The 22,453-nt window shown below is 44.3% G+C and overlaps 1 protein-coding gene across 1 annotated transcript; it reads right to left on the bottom strand.

Annotated features, from left to right (window-relative positions):
* Positions 1–5,808: 5,808 nt before the first annotated feature.
* On the bottom strand, positions 5,809–13,823 carry LOC124653018. The gene is made up of 9 exons (XM_047192073.1): positions 13,456–13,823; positions 13,167–13,370; positions 13,007–13,064; positions 12,817–12,879; positions 10,177–10,252; positions 9,719–9,834; positions 9,520–9,609; positions 9,312–9,443; positions 5,809–6,016 (listed from the first exon to the last, which is right to left on the bottom strand). The coding sequence occupies exons 1-9, from the start codon at positions 13,773–13,775 to the stop codon at positions 5,888–5,890; spliced, it is 1,188 nt and encodes a 395-aa protein (XP_047048029.1). The 5' UTR covers positions 13,776–13,823; the 3' UTR covers positions 5,809–5,887.
* Between the last annotated feature and the right edge of the window lie 8,630 nt (positions 13,824–22,453).

Here is a 22,453-nt window from a genome sequence, read left to right as displayed (position 1 = left end):
GGACGAAGACCACATAAAAGGGCATGCATTATGTCTGCTTCAAACAATATACTTTCTCCGTCCCACCAAAAAACGTCTCAACTTTATCAAAACTTGAATGTATCTAAAGTTGAAATATTTTCGGTGGGACGGAGGGAGTGCGAGATTATGTCATGATTATTATCAGCTTGGTTGAGCTTTAACATTCATCTTATTATATTTGTAATGTGAACAAATTAATCTCTGGGATCTTACATTTGTGATAGAAATACACAGTGACACCTGGGTCCAACAGAAACCGTTTACTGTGTGGACTGAAAATCTGTATTTCCAGATTTCAAAAAAATCACTTTTTTTGCATGTAGAGGATGCACGTATTTAAGTGCGTGCCTTTTTCATACCAAAATTTGGAAGTATTTAGCTTTGTTAAAAATAACAAGTTTCAGATGAACTGTCTAAAGGAAACTTCTCCCTCCTAAAAAAATTTGTAACTTAGTGGCCGGGTAACTATGAAACTTAGTGGCAGAGCAAGTTTAATCGGGTTCCGTCAGGTTCTGCAGTAGCGAGCTTTTGAAAACGTGTGTTCACATTTGTGAGCTACATTATCTTAGTTTCAGCATTGCTTAGTTGAGAAAAGATTCACCTTTAACTTCTTTAGATACTTTGGACACTGATATTATCTGCTTCGACATTCGTAGAGATTATGTATAAGTTAGAAAAAGCTCATGTTTGTGAACTTTTTGGAACTATATGACACAAAGTAGTACTCCGTGTGGGCTATATGATGTCTCTGATCACTATGGAAGATGGAACCCATGTGAACGTGTTTACACGTTATGTTTCCACGGAGATATCTTTATTTTATTTTTCCGGGCCCCTATTTCCCCATGTAGGGATAAAAAGATGAGAGACCAGATCACGCAGGGACGGTGAAAGAAATTTTTACCTAAAAGAACACACTTACTTTATCGGCGCCTTGCCGGCAGCAGCAGGAATATGACAAAATTACGTGTTTACGCATCACATCTTGACAAAATATAACATATCTTGACTGTAATTTAACAAAGTTTTGATGAAATACCTTAAACTTTTTAGCCAGTGTAGCACATGTGAAAATAGTTAGCCACTACATTTGCATTTTTGCATTCGACCGAGCCATGTTTATTGATGATCATACATGATATTATTTCAGAAATTCAATTCGGCCCTCGGGTGAATATGCTTTCTCTACCCAAAAATATATTTTTTGAAGTGTCGAAAAATTTGACAAAAGAATCTACATCTACATCTCCACAATACATGTGCGTTCGTCAAGTTTCACGAAAAACCAATATGTTTTGGTCTATGTAAAAAATGAGAAAATATATCTTGTCATCATAAATCTCTCGTTACATACTTTGTCTATCTAGCAATCACAACAAAGAGCTCGCCGGAGGGAGGTCGACCGGAGGCATCCATTGTCGGAGGGAGGTCGAGGAGATGGTCACCGTTGATGAGGTGCTCGCCAGAGGGAGGGTGATGAGGGAGGAGGGGTATGAAGGTGGAAGAGGAGGAGGAGGAGGGAGAAGCGAAAGGGGAGGAGAAGAGAAGAGAAGGTGGCTAGAGGGAGGAAGAGGAGGAGGAGAAGGGAGAAGGGAAAGGGGAGGAGAAGAGAAGGTAGCCAGAGGAAGAAAGAGGAGAAGGAGGAGGAGGAGAAATGAAAGAGGATAAGGGAGAAGTGGAAGAGAAGGAGAAGGTGAGCCGAACGGTTTTCAATACATAGGCTAGGTTACCGCCGGCACACTAATATGGTTGTACGCCGACTGTAAAAAAGTTTAAAAAAATTCATCAAAATCTCAAACCTCAGAAAACTCCTATTTCATTTATGATTTTGAGGAATATAAAAGGTCGGTAAATTTTGGCCATTGAAATTGGATGTAAAATTTTCCGTAGATACATTTTCATATAAAAAGCTTTTTCAGCAGGACTTATGCAACCAGAAAAACCGTTTTGCCGAAAGATGGCGTCATTTTGCATAATATATCAAAATTAATGTTTATAAATTTTCCTAACACATAATCATCCATCTCGAATGATTTTATTTTTAGAATTTCAATTACTAGCACAAGTGCCCGTGCGATGCTATGGATTTCAAAGTCAATCATCACTTGCACATGCAACGTTGACAAATTTATCCTCCATCTTCCACAAGTGGATGCCTCCACCCATGTTTCTATTCACGCCTCTTTTCTTGGTCAACAACCTCCCCTTCTCATCATTCTGCTATATCGTGCCACCCTTCCCTCCTATTCACCCATGTGCATCCCTGGATCGGGCATGACGTCCTTCACCCCGTGTCATCCAACTTAGGGGAACCGTGGCCTTCACCTCGTGCCACCTATCTCGGGGCCCAGTGAAATTCAACACGCATCGTCATGCTTCGATGAACCAGTGGCCGTCACCCTGCGCTGCCACCCTAGGTCGGTTACTACGAGGCCTCCCTTTCGTCCCGGGCTACTCACATCCCGAGGTTGCCTCCGGCCTGACCCGTTATTTGAAAGGGACCACACACCGGCTAGCCCTTTTGCGAGTGAGGTAGTAGGCGAGACGAAGAGGAGCTGTAGTGTGTCCATGCATATTCATTTTCTTCAAGCCCTCTTCTTTGAAGGGATGCCAAATTTATAACCCAGTGAAGCACGTTTCGTATTGCATGTGGCGTTCAAAAAAATCATGTGTATTGCCATGATTGCACTCGTTACCATCATAACAAATTAATTTCCATTGAAGTAAAAAACATTATACGAAGAAGAATTCACGCACGTGCCACGAGCAATTTTAGGACAAGTACACCTGCGCTCGCAATCGGCCGCAACGACACCAGCTCTTGAAGACGGCCAGTTCTGGTTACCCCAGTAATTGCTAATTTGTTTAGCGACAGCCACCTCTGGGTTGCTTGCTTCCTCTCAATTGTTCAACGGCGCTAGGCTTCAGGGATCTTTTTCTTTCCTCTCCATCCTTCTCCTCCACACGGGACTTCGTTTAATACTGAAATGCACCATGCATGTGGCATCTAGCCCACAATCCATCGTTTTGCTGCTATATGTCGCTTTCTAAGTCACCTTGTGTCCAAGCAACTCACGGATGTATATAAAATTATAAACCAGTAGAACTTAGTGAGAGGGAGCAAGGTGGGACTAAAACATGAGTATATTTCGTACGAATAACAGCTCGGTTTCTCCAGTACATCAATCTCCCTAAATTGCACAAGAGGTGCAAGTTTCTGGGCCGTTCTACGTGAACTGGGCTGGGCTGATGTTTTTGTACGTGAACACGACCGGATCTAGTTTTTGTTGCGGAACCTGCTGGCACCAGCGATCGGGGACGAAACATAAGCTAAAAGTCTCCCAGTAAAAACACTATCGATCACTAAATCCAATAGGTACATGCGATTGTCAAGGTTCAACATTTTTTTGTAAAATGATCCTTTAGCCAAACCATGATTAGTGACAACACGAACTTGCCAGTCTTCCTGGCATAAACACACATATTATTTACAGGAATGAGCTACTTCCCTAGAATAAATAATCAAGTAAAGTGTTAGTTCCAGCTTTCCAGGACGTGCTTATTGTATTCTCAGATATCAGATATGTGTAACTGAAGTTGCTCGTAGCCTAAGCTAGATATGTGTAACATGGTTTGCATTGCTAGCTCCTGTATGGTCAGAGGTGGGACTCAGACCTGAACCTTATGTGCTACTAAGGTAGAATCAGCTACTCTGCAAGTTCAGTTAACAGTCCATTTCATATGCAAACTGGGAGTGATTTTGTATGAGAGATTCCCATGCAGAGAAGTGTTATTATTTACACACTTGGTCAGCTAAAGAAAATTATAAGAATCTGAAGCAATTGCCATAGTCTACACCGAAGCTGTTGCATAAATAAACATCGATCTCAAACCAGAGGTTAAATTCTTGATTTTTACCAGACGTTAAGTAAAGGAAAAGAGGAACGGATCACATCTCAACGAAAGGTCCCTTGCTACTCCTAATCGAAGCATGTACCTTAGGCTTGCTGGGACAACTGGTGTGCAGCTTCAGTGTCACATGTATCTCAGATTCGTGAGCATCACCATGCCGTTAGGTTGTCCATTCATGTCTGACGTGAACAACGTTGCAGCAGAGAAGGACAGCGAGCATAGCATCTGCCAAGATGCGCAAGCTGAATTCACCGTGACAAGTATTCATGTGCAATGTATCGCTTAAATATTGAGTAATAAACGGGAACATGACTTGGGTAGGCCCTGAACTGCAAAATAAAGTTGAAACTGTAGCAGATGCAGCCTCGTCCCAGCACTCCGTTGGCGCAGGGAACCGTGACGGCGTGCATGGCATTGCCCCATTCACCTTCTCCAGCGAGAAGGGAAGGTCGGCGGGTAGGGGATCAGGTAGCGACAGGGGCGTCAGCGTGGTCCCAACCACTGAAGAGAGAAATAGGAGAGGGGCGGAGAATTTTGCAAACCAAAGGAACAAAGCTCACGAAAATAAGAGTAGGAAACTTAGGATTATCAAACAAACATTTGTAGGATGAGGCTCCATGGCTAGATCCAGAACTGGGGATCTTGGATCCACATCTCGAATGATTTTGTTTTTAGAATTTCAATTATTTTACTTTATTTTTTCAAATCAAAGAGATCGATAATCATATTTCTTTTAACATGTAGCTATGCCACCTCGACGTCCCCACCACATTAGCCATCCAACACGTATACAGTAGAGTTCCCCTAAAAGAACACATGATATACACCGCCTAGACAACAAACTCACAGTTATGTGATCAAAGACATACTTCCTCTGTTTGGAAATAAGTGTTATAGAATTGTCTAATTACTAAAATGCTTCTAGATAGATAAACTGAGGGAGTACTATATGTTTTTACTTCACCACTCAAGGCAGAAGAAAAGTTGCACAACATTTGCTCAAAAACAATATATGCATCTTCATTCTGACCAGAGCCTGGAGATAGCAGTCCCAGCGAATCCTGAACTGCGAAGATGTTCACTAGAGAATCGGTGCCTTGGTGGGCTCAGGGCGCCTCGGTACACCGGCACCATTTAACTGAGCTTAATCCAATGGCACCATTCAATGATCAATAACTTACAGTTGCTGCATTTTCAATATTCTTGTCTGGTGTAGATCGTTCTACACCATATGCATTCAGTATATATTCTGGAGAACCAGAAAATGCTAGACAGCTTTGGTTTACATCAGGTGCTCACTACAAGCATCCTCACAATTAATCAAGGTACACCAAAATTGTCCCAAATGTAACACCTATACAGAAAAATATTGTATTGCACTTTGCACATAAATTGCCAACCACCAGAAGGCCGAGCATGGACAGGGTTGCCTGCCTGCTGCAAGGTGTATACGGCCGACTCAGCCTTGTTGGTGCCATACCTGAGATTAGATCACTGTTCTCCTGGTATCTGGATCAAATGCATTGTATTGTCTGACGGAATCCCAACACTTGGCCCCAACCTCCAAATCTTGATCAGGTATTAGTTTTTAGTACTATTACAATGGCAAGTTGGCAACCTCCAAACCCAGCCAATTCTGCAGGAACCAATAAAATGTTTCTGATGCATGATCCAAAGTTAACTGAATGGAGACCGTACAGTGCTATAGATTCTACAGATGTTTCTGCAGTTCTGGATCTGAAGTGTGAAAGGATCTCCGATATGGTAACTGCGTGAGTAACGCAAGCAATGATCCTAGTTTTTTACACCACATAAGTTCCACGGCAGTGTCAAAGCCCATGAATGGTTGTAAATTGACAGGCTATATATGGATTCTAGGTACAGTAGTATTGCATACCTCCGTAAGCAGCATTCTGAACTTCAATGGTCATGCAATAATTAAGAATCTAAGCTTCTAAATGGATCTGAACCAATCAGCGATAGTTCTTGAGAGGACCCTGGTCTCATTGAGAGCCAAAGATTTTAAACCCTGGGCCAGAGCATCTGCTGGAGTGTATTGTGAACCAGCCTGCCATTTAACATCCTGTAGTATAGCTATAGTTAATGCCTGGTACACATGAATATCAATGTCGTGTACATAAATGATATTACACATAAACAGAGAAACTGAAGCAGCACAAGGTTGTGGAGGAACAACTCCACCGTGTTGCTACAACGTGGACAGCACAATTGTTGAAAGAACCGCTTCAACGTGCTGTGCTAGATATCGCTCTAGGGGCGTAGGCTAGATATCGCTCTAGGGGCGGGGCTGTCAAGAGTTCAATCCAAAACTCTCAACACACAAGATCTAGTCCAAGATCTTAAGACAGAACACAAGGTTCCATTTATTTGATAAATAGGGGTACATGTTCCGATTACATAGGTAGAGGTTGGACCTCTATTTATAGGCTGCATGAGCCTTCACTATTTAGCTCTACTTACAACTAGAGTGTTCTAGAGAACACTACATAAGCTAGAGAAAGAACTACAAATATCCTAGTTACAACTTATACTAGAATACTCCGGAAACCACTACAACACACATAACTAGAGGACCATATTACCTAGAATATAGTGGAAGTGTGTAGAAGCTAGTACTGGATATTACTTATGTTTTATTTTTATTTTATTTTATATTCTGTCCCTCATCATTCTCCCCTGGTTGTTTAGAACTCGACCTCGAGTTATCTTCATAGAGTGCTTGTTCTGGATGATAAAGAGCCAAGTCTGCCACGTTGAATATGTTGGATATTCCCATCTCAGCTGGAAGATCTATCATGTAGACATTATCATTTATCTTCCTTAGAATAGAGAAGGGTCCGTATTTCCACCATCTAAGTTTCTCTTTGATGTCTAACGGTGGTCCTTCTTTCCGGAGGTATACCATCACCTTATCACCAACCTGGAATGATTTTAGTCTCCGTTTGCGGTCACTTTTCTCATTCTCCTTGGAGCAATTACGATTTGATTGATTTGGTAGAATGATGATCTTCCGCTTGTTCCAAGTGAAAGAGTAAGAATTTTCCTTCCCTTTGTGTGTTGTATTCACATCATATTGCCAAGGTCGCCCAAGAAGAACATGGATGGCATCCATATCAACAACATCACATAACACATTTGCGTGATAATGCTTGCCCAAAGAGAGTGGCAGGTCGCATTGTTTGGTGACCCTCATATTCACTCCTTTCTTGATCCACCCAATAGTGTAGGGGTTTGGATGATCATGTGTCTCAAGCTTTAAATGGTTCACCAAATTCTGAGAGATAAGATTTTCACAGCTACAACTATCAATCACTAATTTGCATACCTTGCCATTCACCGTGCATTTGCTCTCAAATGTTTTCTTTTTTTGTGTGTTGTCGGGCTGCGGTGTTGAGCACAAGGGGTGTTGAATCACGCATACCACCTCTTCTCCCTCTTCACAAATATCTTGTCCTTCTACATCTTCAGATTCATATTCTTCGCCATCTTTGCCATCATGGATTGTTATGTTGACAAATTTCCTCAATGGGCAATTGCTAGATACATGTCCCTCTTCACCATATTTATAGCATTTTATCACAGGCTTTGCCCTACTCTTACCTCTGGCTTGCTTTGGGACAGTTTCTTTTGCATCGGGTTGAGTGGTCTCTTCTTCCATTCCGTGGGAATGACTCCTAGACGAGTCTTCCATATGAGAATATGGAGCCTTACTTGCCTTTCTTGCCTTTACCAATCTCTCTGCCTTTAATGCTAGAGCTTGTGCTTGATCAAGGGACCAAATTTGCTGCATCATCAAACGGTCCTGGATAGCATCATTGAGACCATTGATGTATCTTGCAACTTGTTGATCTTCAGTTTCACCAAGGTGGCACCTCACTTGTAGCCTTAGGAACTCCTCCGTGTATTCTGAAATGGTCCTATTTCCTTGAGCACAATTCTGAAACTGAATAAATAGGATCTGATCGTAATCTGCGAGCAAAAATCTCCCTTTCAAAAGATTCTTCATCTGCCGCCAAGATCTCACACGAGGTTCTCCTCTTAGCCTGCGATCTTCTTGAAGGCGATGCCACCATGCACCAGCTCCTCCTTTTAGCTTGTATGCAACCAAAGAAACTCTACGATCTTCCGGAATATCCATAACCTCAAAGAAAATCTCCACCTCATACAACCAATCAAGGCACCCTCAATATCAACATTTCCATTAAAAGTGGGGATCTCAGCTCTCACCTTGTATGTATCCCTCGCATATGTAGAGCAGTGTACTCTCAGATATGTATGGAGATCAGGTTCTTCAAGGCCCTCGTCATATTCGTCACCTTCGGAAGCTTCCGCATACATTGGCCTCCTTGAAGTACGCTGAACAACACGTGAATGAGGTGTTTTTGCTTCAATACGACCTCCCATTCTTCGACGCCTATCATCTGCCTCCTTTGATGATTCTTCATTGGCAAGAGGAGGAACACCCTTTCTTACCATCTCAACTAGCTGATCAAATCTGCGGTTAAGTTCTTCACGGAGCGCTTGGATTTGTTGATCTACAACATCCACTCTTTTTCCCAATTCCTCCATTGCTTGGTGCAGCTCTCAATGAGGAGACCAACAGCTGGATCGGATCAGCAAGGCTCTGATACCACCTGAAGCAGCACAAGGTTGTGGAGGAACAACTCCACCGTGTTGCTACAACGTGGACAACACAATTGTTGAAGGAACCGCTTCAACGTGTTGTGCTAGATATCGCTCTAGGAGCGTAGGCTAGATATCGCTCTAGGGGCGGGGCTGTCAAGAGTTCAATCCAAAACTCTCAACACACAAGATCTAGTCCAAGATCTTAAGACAGAACACAAGGTTCCATTTATTTGATAAATAGGGGTACATGTTCCGATTACATAGGTAGAGGTTGGACCTTTATTTATAGGCTGCATGAGCCTTCACTACTTAGCTCTACTTACAACGGAGTGTTCTAGAGAACACTACATAAGCTAGAGAAAGAACTACAAATATCCTAGTTACAACTTATACTAGAATACTCCAGAAACCACTACAACACACATAACTAGAGGACCATATTACCTAGAATATAGTGGAAGTGTGTAGAAGCTAGTACTGGATATTACTTATGTTTTATTTTTATTTTATTTTATATTCTGTCCCTCATCAGAACCAGTCCTTGATACTATGCTCTAGTGATTCTGAGAATGACAAATTGGTCGTAGTTCAACTACAGTAGTCACTTGTTTCCTAGTGATAGCACCACATAGATTCCTAATAAAACGAACCTGACACGAATATGCCGACTTCTAAAAGTCTGCATATGATGCATCATACACTTGTGAGATGAAAACTATAACCAGCCGTACCTGTATACATGGAGTCAGATGTGTTCCTGACAGTGTGACCTTCTTTATTTGTCCACCAATTGATTCTACCCGAGGTTGCAAGATGTCCTCAATTATGTCTGTATCATCAATAGCATCAACGCTGAATTTCACCTGCAATACGTGCATGGAAAATTAATAAACACTAAATTATAACAGAACGCGGTTAAAGTAAGTTTGTCAACACTACCAATAATGTATTCGGTACACTGTAGGAGTTCTTGCAGAATTCACGGTTCTCAGGCGGCGTTGGTTTGAATTCAGATACACCTTCTGTAACCTGAAAATAACATGGGAAGCATATATGTTCAGGATTAGAAAGATATTTATAAATGAACATGTTGTAGAAGCACATTTCTCTAATCAAACAATTTAGATTCATACAGTACCTGATTCATTACTGAGGGTAACTGATCGACAAATTTGCTCACAGATGCCATAGCATCTCGATCATGCTCTTGTATCAAACCTCCAGCTAAATCAAATAGAGCCTTCCATACACCCCCTACAAAGTTACACCACATATTATTGTGAAGCCACCATAACAGTTTTTTAGCAACTTTTTGTATCTTTCTTCTAACTTACTCTTGCATCAAACTAATGTTTTGACACTGACATTTCTAGCATGTCATGAGGCATAGCACCAATGATGCAATACCATGAAGCAACTAGAATTCCAGAGATAGAACATCATAATTAACAATTAAATTTATCATTAATCTTAATTTATTGGGCTCTTTCATGCTATTTGATTGATATGGAAGGTTAGAGGCAAGCCAGAACATTTCCATTACACTTGAATATTAATTGGTAAATATAATAAGGTAAGCCATAAATGAATGATCACCTGATGCATCTCTTGCCACGGAGTACACAGGTGATGCCTCCACCATAGGCATTAGTTGACTAAATAGTGGGCCTATCTGCACAAAACAAATTTACGTATCAAAGATCTAATTCCTGCAATCAATCAAAGAACAAGCAAGAACAATGATATGTAATATGGATATTGCGAATATAGATTAATTATAGATGAAAGACTGGGTTCTGTAGCTGTCTTGTCTGGCCGTTCGACACAAACGAGGTACATGGAGTTGCATCAATGGCGAACTTATAATCTAAACAAAACCCAAATCTAAACCCTAGTGGTGGGGATATATATAGGTGTACATACAAACTGACCTTAAAAAGGCTCGACTCCAAATTAAGACACGCATGTCTCGACTTCATAATCAGTGTCAGTCAGTCATGGTCGAATCGTGTCTCATCATCTTCTGAGTCACCTTCAAACTAAGCATGTGTCGGAAGCTGGTATCCGCGGCCTGCCCGAGATAGGCCCTGTACAAGTTAACTCGAGCACATTGCCCAGACTGGGACCTACTACGCAACATGCCATATGATGCTTGGTGCCTGATTATATTTGCTTCACTTGATTGCATGCTAGACTTTGCATGGCAACATGTAAGAATAGCCACATTGGCCCAAGCCTACTACATGCAATGTTATGATGATCTTTGATCTGCTTTTGCATGCATGCCTCCCAAGCTGGTCCACGTATACAAGCTTCTGCTTTTGTATAGTACTTGACACAGGAAGATGACGACATGTTTTATCGCAGCCCTCGTAACAATAGTAGTCAAAGTAGATGAAAGTAATGAAGTACTCGTGGTAGTATCTTGAGGTCGTATCCGAGATTGTCATGCACATGCGAATAACTTACTAGTATTTCAACTTGATGATCTTGCCATGTACAAAATCAGTTCGAACAAATGCTCCTACTCAGCCGAGTTTGCATGTGAGGGATGTCAGACTCAACTTGGTGAACAATGGCAGCAATTAATTTTTCATCTTTGATTATCTTTGACATTTGTCCTAGAGATACATGTAAATTTCCCAAAACAAACTGCCACCCTTGTACATGATCTATTGGCTGTTCTGATCTTGCCATTGTAATTCTCACCACGGTTAGGTTTCTAGAGGATTAATAATGGCACAACCTTTCATAGCTTTTCTTCAGCGATAGGGCCTGACAAATCACAGGTTCCTTGTTTCCAGCTTCCAAAGCAGGTTTGCCGATCTTATTTGTTGCTACCCTTCATACTCTTTAAAGCATATTTCTCATCTGACCGCAATACCGGATGGAGAGCGGTGTCTGTGACAGCCTCAACACATGGCACGGCAATCGGTTGCCAGCAACGTCTATACCCAACCACGGGTCATCGACGCCAGAGCACAAGATGGCAAACAAAGAGCAACCATCAATGCTACACATTATTTCGCTTTGTTCGTCTATGCCCAACCATGGATAATCGACGCTAGAGCACAAGACGACAAACGAAGAGCAACCATTCAATGCCACACATTATTTCTCTTTGTTCAACCTGCCTTCTTTCTTTCTACGATCTCTTGCTTCATGACTGTGATCATGTGCCCAGCTAATATGTGTACTCTTGTCAACATGGAAAGCCACAACAAGTCCCAAGGAAAGAAGTTGGCTTGCGCTGACAAGAAAGACCTCCGATCCACAAAACCAATCAAGCGGCGGACCAACCAAGGATCATTCAACATGAATGGGAAAAAGGTCGCAGCCTTTGCCCCTCTACCGCCCAAGTCAGACTGCAAAGCAACGCCCTACACCAGACTTTCGCCGACACTCACGGGGTCACCATCGCTCTAATGCAAGGATCGATTAGAAAGGGATCATGTACTACATTGGTTGGCACTATGTCGCAACCCCTTGCTAGTCGATGCTTGCACTGGAGCGATGATGACCGCGGGAAGTGGCCACAAAAGCTCGGTGTAGGGCATTGATTTCCTTCTCAACTTGAGTGGTGGAGGGAAAGGGCCTTTTCTATCCTTGGCATTCGTCATATTGGGACGATCCTTGGTCAGGTTGGCACTTGTTCAGCTTTACTTTTATCGAAGGTCCTTGCTGTCAGCTCAACACAACTTCTTTGCCTAGAACGTGGGGCGTTTCATGCCAACCAAAGCAAACCAAACTCGATCAGAGTCGCTGAAGCTGTATGTATACTCGCATGGTCGACTTGTGGGGGCAATATACTAGATACGAGCGGCCGCGTTGTGTCAATCCATAGACCCATGAAGAGATATATACATTAGTACCTATCTTCAAGAATAAATAAGATATCTAGAGTTGTACTATTTATCGAGGGATTGGGACGTACCTACAGATTTGGCACTTGATAGGACTGCATTGAAATAAGCTATAAGCTATCCATGTGTCGGAACCTCAATTTAGTTTTATTATACTTCACTAATTTTTCTCACTTCGCTTTTTGGTTGCCACAGATTTTTGTTGGGTTTCATCTCTAGCCTACCGCACACAACTTGCTTGGCACAAAAGGCTCTATTTTTTGTTATTGTGTCAGTTAGGCTCAACAATAAAGGAGGAATTAGAATAGTTATTACTCCTGTTGACCATAATGTAATAACGATCCAATGTGCAAAAAACCACAGACCAAAATACCTGCTCAAAGTAAGGGACAGCCTCTGAAGCGGGCCTATTGTTGAATGAGACAATGGCATTAGCCTGAACAATGAAAGAAAATCAACCAATAAGCACTGTTATCAAGGAACTATACACAAAAATAGGAATTAAAACAATCCTCCTCAATCACCCAAATGATCAAAAAGAAACAGAATTTTCCAGAGCACACCTTTGGTATCTTTTCCGAGAAGTAGCTTCCCACCAACAGCTGAAGCAGCGCTCCATTGCTGAAACTCGCATAAGAAATACCATCAATGAAACAAAGCTTCAAACATCCTCTATGGCAAAGCACCGAACAGGTTGTGTGCGTTACTTCGTGCTCAGATCACCTGTGACCAACGGAGTATAGCGGGAGCTCCGCGATGTCCATTGCGCTTAGCCCGGCCTCCGGCAGCCCCGACGCGAGGAGCTCGTCGTAGCAGCCGTGGAACCTCTGGAAGACCTCCCGCGCGGCGGCCGCGTGGTCGAAGGTGACGTTGTACGGCACGCACACCACGAGGAAGCCCTCCTGCGCCAGGAGCTCCAGCAGGTAGCTGCAATCAAACCATGCGGCCCAAACGCAGATCAATACAAAGTTCTTCCCCGCACCGGAGGTTGTATGGACTCCGCTCCGCTTACCCGTAGGTGGCCTCGGGGACTGCCCCGATGAAGGCGCCGCCGAGAAACTTGACGACGGCAAGCGGTCGGCGGCCGCGCGGGGGCGGGAAGAGGAGGCAGGAGTGCTCCCGCAGGTACGTCCTCCCCGTGGCTGCTGCCAATCCGGGGGCGGCGAGCGCGGACAGGGGGGCATCGGCGCCAAGCGTCGCGCGGCAGGATATGCTCCTGGTAGCTTCGGTCTGGCGTGTGCCGGTGCGGCAGTGATGGCATAGGCTAGGCCGTGGAGGGAGGCCGGATGTGACGGGTGGGGAAGAGAGGAGGTGAGCAGCCGCTGCCGCCATGGAAAATTGGGGAGGTCGAGGTGAGGCGCGCAGGAAGCACGGCCATCATTGGTGAGAGAATTTGAGTTTATTTTTCCAGTATTTTGCAAATTGGGTTTAAGTTCAGATAACAAGTCCATTATTTAAGTGTTCTAAAAAAATGTCCATCATTTTCCAAATTGGGTTTGAGTTAGAGATATCAAGCTAAACATAGAATATGAATATGTTTAAAACCATGTACAGTACAACTTTGTCTTGTACAGATAAGGTCTACATATTTCGATGAAGATGAGATAAATAAACATAGAATAAAACACACAGATAAGGTTTACATATTATTTCAAAGCAGGTCTCCCATGATTAATTCAGAACCAAGAAAACAGATGATTAAGTAGTTTCTGCAGAAGACACCTACAGAGAATACATGTATAATACATCTGGATATTTTCCTTACAGGTCTCAAAATATTCTCCTGTACATGAGGAAGTGTTACATTTACAGTTAATCTTACAGTGAGAAGATGAGGAACATACAATGCATAAATCGAGTCTGTCATGTACCTATTTTCTACATACAGTGTATTGTCAAAATTTGTTACTACCTCAAAAATTGGGTATAATTGCATTCCGACTTTCAAAAAATCGGAAATAGACTAATCATATCCGCTGACTAAACCTATACGTCAACTGGTCAGTATAAACTACAAGTCATTTCTAGAACAAAATCGGACAGCCTGCTCATCATACTCCAAATAGCAGAAGTATCAACTTCTATATTATCATATCTCTCTCCAAGGCATCCCAAATTGTTGTATACAACACCTGCATTCGCAGTCACGTTGAGTAAAGTTTGGATAGTAATTTAGCAGACAAGAAATACAGTATAGTTGCAGTTAAAACATACATACCTTATAAAGAATGAAATAAATCATCCACATTTGGACATCCTCTTGTACCATGTTGAAATATATTACAAGTTCATCCACAGAGTCCAGATACGAGCGACATAAAAGCTTGCATATGAAATTGCCAGTAATTAATCCCTCATAAACCCACGTCACAGCTTTGAATCCATCAGGAGCACCCTTCGGGCCTTGTTTACTTCTTAGGATTTTTTGGGGATGGGAGGGGAATTTCCGGCCCACGACTAAATTCCGAAAGCTCCCGAATAGCTCGTTTACTTCTCAGGTATTTCTGAGGAATTTTCGATCCATCCCCGAACTTCACGACCCGCTAAGCTTCATCCTCGGGTATCGTCACCCACGAGGGGTACCCCCGTGATCCTGCTCGTGGAAAGGGAGAGAGAGGGACGCGACCGGCGGCAACGGGAAAGGTAGTAAACTTCATTGATTTCTTTCATACATCTAACAGTCATTGTCATCCGCACTAATACTTGCTCCTTCTGAATTGGAGCGCTACCCGAGACATCGTGAGTACGTCAACACCCCGATCACGAACTATGCTCAGATGAAAACGATATTCACGCCCCGGTTTATCAGCAGGGCGCAGCTGTACCAACCTAACTTGCTGGTAGGGCACTCAACTCCATTGCAGACAACGAAGAAGAGTATGTCGAGTACCGTTAGCTGGAGGCATCAGAGAGGGCAGCCTAGCTTAGGATCTGGCTATGCAAGCAGTTTCCCGCTTAGTGCTTCTGCTTCCTTCTTCATGATCCTGCTGATTTTGGGAGGTGCTCTCGTATCCCTCCATTAGCTAGGACTTGATTGAACTTGATCCCCGGTATGTAATGATGAACTTATTCGAGGTGGTATATACCAACCGCTCGTGTGATGAACCTGTGATGCATTAATCATGATGCAGCGCCAAGTACGGTAACTAGTTGTTGTGTATTACCAGCATCTTTTGATGAATTGAATGTTGTTGAATGTGTTGTTATTCAGTTAGCAGTACTGTTGGGTAACTTCACCACTCAAATGGAAGGTGTTACCAGAGCACGTTCATGTCTGCAACCAAACAAGGTGTGCGTTGCACCATGATGACCCACAAGTATAGGGGGTGTATCGTAGTATCTTCGATAAGTAAGAATGTCGATCCCAATGAGGAGCAGAAGGTGTTGACAAGCAGTTTCGATGAAGGATTCACTCGTAAATGCTCACGTGACAAGTATTCAGGGGGTTTTGATGTAACAGATGAATAAAGTACGAGTAAGTAAAATGCGAGAGAAATAATTGCAGCGAGTGGCCCAATCCTTTTTAGCACAAAGGACGAGCCGGTTTGTTTACTTATAATGACCAAACGTTCTCGAGGACACACGGGATTTTAGTCTAGTGCTTTCGCTACATACAGCTGATTAATCTTCATTGTTTTGATAAGTGTTGTGTGGGTGAACCTATGCTAATGTACCGCCCTTCCTAGGACTAATACATACTTGTGATTATACCCCTTGCAAGCATCCGCAACTACAAGAAAGTAATTAAGATAAATCTAACCACAACCTTAAACTCGAGATCCTGCGATCCCTCCCGCATCGATATACCAACGGGGCTCAGGTTTCGTCACTCCGGCAACCCCGCAATTGGCAAACGAGTACAAGATGCATTCCCCTAGGCCCATAAATGGTGAAGTGTCATGTAGTCGACGTTCACACGACACCACTAGAAGAATAACACCACAACTTAAATATCATAACATTGAATATTACTCAACCATAGTTCACTACTAACAATTAGACTTCACCCATGTCCTCAAGAACTAAACGAACTACTCACGAGACATCATATGGAACATGATCAGAGGTGATATGATGATGAATAACAATCTGAACATAGACCTTGGTTCAATGGTTTCACTCAATAGCATAAACAACAAGCAGAAATCAGTATCGGGAGACTTTCCCCTATCAAACAATCAAGATCAAACCCAAATTGCTACAGCGGTGACGATGTCCAGCGGTGGAGATGGCGGTGATGATGGTGGAGATGATGATGATGGTGATGGAGATGATGTCCAGCTCGATGGCGGTGACGATGGCGTCGATTTCCCCTCCGGGAGGGAATTTCCCCGGCGGATTCCGGCCCGCCGGAGAGCTCTTTTCTCTCCGGTGTTCTCCGCCCCGCGAGGCGGCGGTAACCCTTCGTGAGGATTCCTCTCGTGGCTTAGGTCTTCGGGACGAAGGGTTTCGCGAAGAAAAGGAGGCGAAAGAGGCCGAGGGGGCCCCACACCACATGTTGGCGCGGCCGGGCCATGGGCCGCGCCACCCTATGGTGTGGGCCCACCCCGGGTCCAGCTGGCTCCCCCTTCCGGCTTCCTCCGTCATCCGGAAAAATAGGATTTTTGGTAAAACTTCCTTCCACGAGTTGATCTTCCGAAATATCGCATCCCGACGGTGCTTTTTCCAGCAGAATCCCGGCTCCGGTGCTCGATCTCCAAATAATCATGAAACATGCAAAATAGATGAAATAACATAAGTATTGTGTCCCAATATGAAATATATCAATGAATAACGACAAATTATGATATAAAATAGTGATGCAAATTGGACGTATCAACTCCCCCAAGCTTAGACTTCGCTTGTCCCCAAGCGAAACCGAACTCGGTAAACAGGACCGCATGTTTATGGAGTGAAGAGTCGATAAACAAAATACGGACAAGAAGCATCATATTCATTCACACAAGACATTATAGTAAACAACTTCCTCATATAACTCAACTTGAAACAAGTATAAGGTAATCACAAATAAAGGTGCATAAGAAATCATAATTGGTGATGACAAACTTTGTTCTTGGTCAGAGAACAATTAACATGATTATACTTATCTATTGAGCAGCGCTCTCGTATTAAAGCTTATGGTAAACTTGCATACTCAATCATATTAATCATTGATGACTTTCAAAGCTATATTCATTCAGGTAAAACTTGTACTAAACAAGAAAGAGTAAAAACATGATGAAGCAAATCACAATATAATAGTTTGATCACAACAACTCAAATGCTTGCTTGAGATGGAGGGTAATAGGTTTACTGACTCAACATAAAGTAAAAGACAGGCCCTTCGCAGAGGGAAGCAGAGATTAAATCATGTGCTAGAGCTTTTTCAGTTTTGAAATCATATGAAGAGAATAAAAGTAAAGTTTTGAGAGGTGTTTGTTGTTGTCAACGATCGGTAGCGGGTACTCTAACCCCTTGCCAAACGGACCTCCAAAGAGCGGCTCCCATGAAGGACGTTATCTCTACCAAGCAAGGTAGATCATCCCTTTTCTCTTTTGTTTACACATGTATTTTAGTTTATTTAAGGATGACACTCCCCCCAACCTTTGCTTACACAAGCCATGGCTAACCGAATCCTCGGGTGCCTTCCAACAATCTCATACCATGGAGGAGTGTCTATTGCAAAATTAAGTTGCTTACCGTTGAATCAGGGCAAAACATGTGAAGAGAATTATTAATGAAATTGCAAAATTATAGGATAAGTGGATGAAGCCACTAGTCCTTTAGTGGAGGCTGCCTAACAAGACTGAAAGATAAAACACCACATACTTCCTCATGAGCTATAAAACATTGACACAAATAAGAAGTAATAAGTTTTGAATTGTTTAAAGGTAGCACATGAAGTATTTACTTGGAATGGCGAGAAAATACCATGCGAGTGGGTAGATATGGTGGACACAATTGACATAGGTTTGGGTTCAGGTTTGGATGCACGAGAAGTATTCCCTCTCGACGATGGTCTTTGGCTAGCAAGGTTAAATAGCAAGCATAGGAGTTGAGGGAAACAAACAAATATACATGTGATAGAAACAATCATGCATCTTACTTGTAAGCACAAACAGTTTTAACTTTTAGAATACTAAGCTAAGAACTGATAAGAAAGATAATAATATCTTTGTTGACGTCAGAAACCCCCTGGCGGACAGAGACGGGCAACACAGTAGAGCCGGGAACAACTAGGGCTGCGGCTGGCCCCAGTCCCTCAGAGCGACGGCCCGCAAAGCCTCCTGGTCGCACGTCCGATGCTATCGCAAGGGCGTGCCACCCGACCTATACCCGGTCGGGAAGGTGTGGATAATGCCTCGCTTAGTTTCCTGCATGGCATACACGTAAACATTAAATACGAGCCTCGATCGGCTCTCGGGTTATCCCGTGAATCGGCTCAAAGAGCCGATCCACCCATGATTCGAACGAGGTGTCCGAATATATGGTGGTCCTGCTTGATCAAGATAAAGCTAATGAGATCTACGACGGTTTAGGGTTTTCACCGCATAATCGGATCATCCTACTCACGATTGGGCCTCGCGCTCGCGCACGGTGACCGTAAGCCGATCCTAGACAGGGCCTAAAAACCAACACGAGGTTGATCCCCGAACATCCTTTCTAGGGCTAGCAAACATCACCCTACACGCCGCTGGATCCTCCAACCCTTTGTAAGGCCTAACTATTGCGGATGTTAAACTAATCCTTGATGAAACAAGGAGCAACCGTAACGGATCAGATCTACTAAACTATGATCAAGCGGGGTGCCGCCCCTACACCTAAGATAGGTGTAAGGGCGGCTAGATGTGCAAGGGTCGCATAACGAAAGCATGTAATTCGAAGAACAATGCTAACCCTAACACATCTAAGATAACTACGTTGCTCGCCATCAAAAAGGCTTCAAGCACGAGCAACGCATGAACAACGTGGGCAGGCTTGTCTGCCTAGATCGCAAGATGCGATCTAGGCAGCATGGTGCTTACCGGAGAAACCCTCGAGACGAAGGAGTTGGCGATGCGCCGAGATTTGTTTGTGTTGAACGTTGGTTGTTGTTTATTCCATAAACGCTAGATACATATTTATAGTCCTGGGGACTTTCTAGTGTGGGCGTGCACTAAACCGTGCACGGGTAAGATTCTAACTTCTAAACTAAGATGCGATCTAATATGTTACAGATACACGGGCAATTACGCCCAACTTGGTATAAAAGGCCGATTCTCGTATCTCTTCCATATATATATATTCTTCGAGTCCATCTTGATCGCGGCCCACCTCTGACTCGGTCAAATTCTGGTGATAACACATGCCCCCCTGGTTTTGGAAATGACATTTCCAAAATCATTATGCTCTTCTTTCGTCGGGTCATGTCGTGGCAGAACAAAAGACCGCCGCAGAATCCTCATCATGATGCCTTGCCCCCTCCACTTCTCCACGTGGCCGCAAAATCTTCCTGTTGGGCAACATCTCCTCGGAAACCGCCGTGGCATTGAATCTCCCTCATATCCCTTTTATTTAACCGTTCTCAACAGCCTTGCGCCTCCTTCGTCCTCCTCGCCTTAGCACCAAAAAACCCTCTCGTGCCACCATGTCTTCTTCCTCCTCCTCCGAGCTTTCCTACGGGTCCTCCTCATCCCGCGAGACGCCGCCGGAAATCCGTGCCCCAGAAGAATGGGACGAAGAGAGCCACGCTTCCTCCATTTGGTCCGAGGACGACAAGTCCTTGACCGAGTGGGGATGAAGATCTTCGGTTCCTCGCCGACGGGGAACTCGGAGTCGAAAGCGAGGACGACCGGTTCCCCCGGGACGGCTGCCCCACCTCTCGAAGAAGAGGAAGAGGAAGACGACGACGACTCCCTCGAGGGCTACCCGTCGGCGAAACGCCTCCGCATGTGGTGGGACGACGACGAGCAGCGACGATGAAGACGGGGATGAAGCTCCCGTAGAGGGCTACGGGAGTAGCGACGAGGAGCCCATCGGCAGCAGTGCCGATGAGAGTTCCGAGGACGACGACGAGGGCAGTGATGGCCCGTAGAGTAGGATCTACCAGTATAGGCCTAGCAGTAGTAAATTGGTCAATAGGCCCTTCTTTTGTTCTTCCTTCTTTGAGCAATCAGTTCTTCCTTTGTAAGAAATCCTGTTTATTAATGAAGAAATTTCCCCAATTTGGTCTTGCCGATTTCTTTTGAACCGATTCTCAATGAGCCGATGGCAACGCATCGGTCTCTCGTAATCCGCCCTTTCTCTCTTCGACCACAGGGTGACCGGAATCTTGGTCAAAACTCAATAAGCCGATGTCAACGCATCAAGTCTTCATGAATTACCCTTCATCTTCTCGAATAATAAACTTGAGTTCCGCCAGATCACCATCTTTGACGAAAATCGCTGCGCAGGACTAGCCGATGGCCACCCAATCGGCTTTCAAAAATGGGGCCTCCATCAGGCCAGCTGCCCCCCGAGTCTCAATCAAGGCGAACAGATACGAGGGCATGCCATCCAGACAGATGGACCTGGGCTAGGCCATGTCTGAGAGAACTATCATGCAGAGCCAGCCGATTCCCATCAAAATCGGCTCTCCAGAGCAGAGAACCTTCAGGGTGAGCTGCCCCCCGAGCTTCTTCCTGCACCTTGCCGGCCAGATCGGCTCCTTTCCTTTGGCGGATCTAATACAATCCATCCTTGACCTAATCTTCACGTCCAGGCTGCTCTTGGCATTGTTCTTGAAGAGAGGATCTGAGCCATTAAACCACTCCATTGAGGAGTTCTTCCATTAGAGTCTCTCTTCGTGGCCCACTTCCTGCTCCATTGACCCTCTGATTAAGTCGATGTCTGCTGCATCGGCTGTGCTTAAAACTTTTTGAATTTTTTACGGCCGATTTATGTATCGGCTTTTGTATCCTTAAGTCGATGTCTGCTGCATCGGCTGTGCCTAAAAAATTTCGAATTTTTCGGCCGATTTATGTATCGGCCCCCATACTTCAATACCCATCACCAAAGGATGAGACACTTCTACTGCATATCCTCGTGTTTTATCCACCTGGGTGCCCCCCGAGCCGATTCTGTCAAGAGAATTGATGGTATCGGCTCTGTTGGATAACATGTTGAACCCAGGCAGAATGGATGGTGATGATAATTTTGGCCGATTGCTGGAATCGGCCTCCACGTTGCTTGCTCGGTGAAGGTCTTGTGAGGTCCCTTCATAAATTTTTTTTGGGGCCGATCACAAGGATCAGCCTCGCCACGTTTGCTCATTGACGTGCTCTTGCTACTCGTTCAGGCAGGTGGATAAAACCAGCCCAATCTCTGACTTTATCATGTTGGTGCGCTTGCTGTCGTCCACCTTGAGTGCATCGTGTAATCGTGGAGCACTAAGATTCGTCGGAAGAACGAGCACCATGTTTGTGCCAGCCGATGTCTCATCATCGGCTTTCCTTTGCTTGGGGCGCCACTCCATTTTCCGTGGACGACCCTCTTCATCCAGGGTTTGCCGAACCTTCGCGGCCAGATCAGGCCTTGCCTTCCTCAATGTATGCAAGTATAACCTTTCGGCTTCTTCCAAGCCGCGCAATCGCTGAACCCTGCGCTTCTGGGAACGGCTGAGTCCATCAGGGCACCACCTTGGCCGGTGGTACCGTCTTCTTCTTCTCCCTCGTCTTCCGAATCTTCGAGATCTTTCAACCGAGGGGACTCAGCGCGTTTACTTTGTGGCGGGAGAGGCCCTAGGCGCTTGAACACGGACACGTTGGTCTGTCTCCTTCCTCTTCGGTTGCATTACGGGCGATTGCCGATTGTGGGCAATCGGCTCATTCCCGAATCCCGACGAGTGTCCGAAGAAGGGACAGTCCCAGTGCCTATCCTCGTCGACTTGCTCCCCCAACTTTTCCTTGGCACGGCGCACGTGCTCCTCCTCATCACGATCATGCCGACGACATCTCCTGTCGTCCCTAGCTAGACGATCTTCTTCATCATCGTCGTTGAATCGCCGGCGCTGG

This window comes from Lolium rigidum, chromosome 5 (genome assembly GCF_022539505.1).
Source record: "Lolium rigidum isolate FL_2022 chromosome 5, APGP_CSIRO_Lrig_0.1, whole genome shotgun sequence".
Classification (NCBI taxonomy): domain Eukaryota; kingdom Viridiplantae; phylum Streptophyta; class Magnoliopsida; order Poales; family Poaceae; genus Lolium; species Lolium rigidum.
The sequence above is the reverse complement of the archived record's forward strand: the minus strand, read 5'-3'. Positions and strand labels throughout refer to the sequence as shown.

Excerpts from the sequence above, each read along its gene's own strand:
- LOC124653018 (XM_047192073.1), bottom strand. The coding sequence starts at position 13,775 with ATGGCGGCAGCGGCTGCTCACCTCCTCTCTTCCCCACCCGTCACATCC. Across the intron at positions 13,065-13,166 it reads CTATACTCCGTTGGTCACAG|CAATGGAGCGCTGCTTCAGC; the intron begins GTGATCTGAGCA and ends TGCGAGTTTCAG. Across the intron at positions 10,253-12,816 it reads CTGTCCCTTACTTTGAGCAG|ATAGGCCCACTATTTAGTCA; the intron begins GTATTTTGGTCT and ends TGTTTTGTGCAG.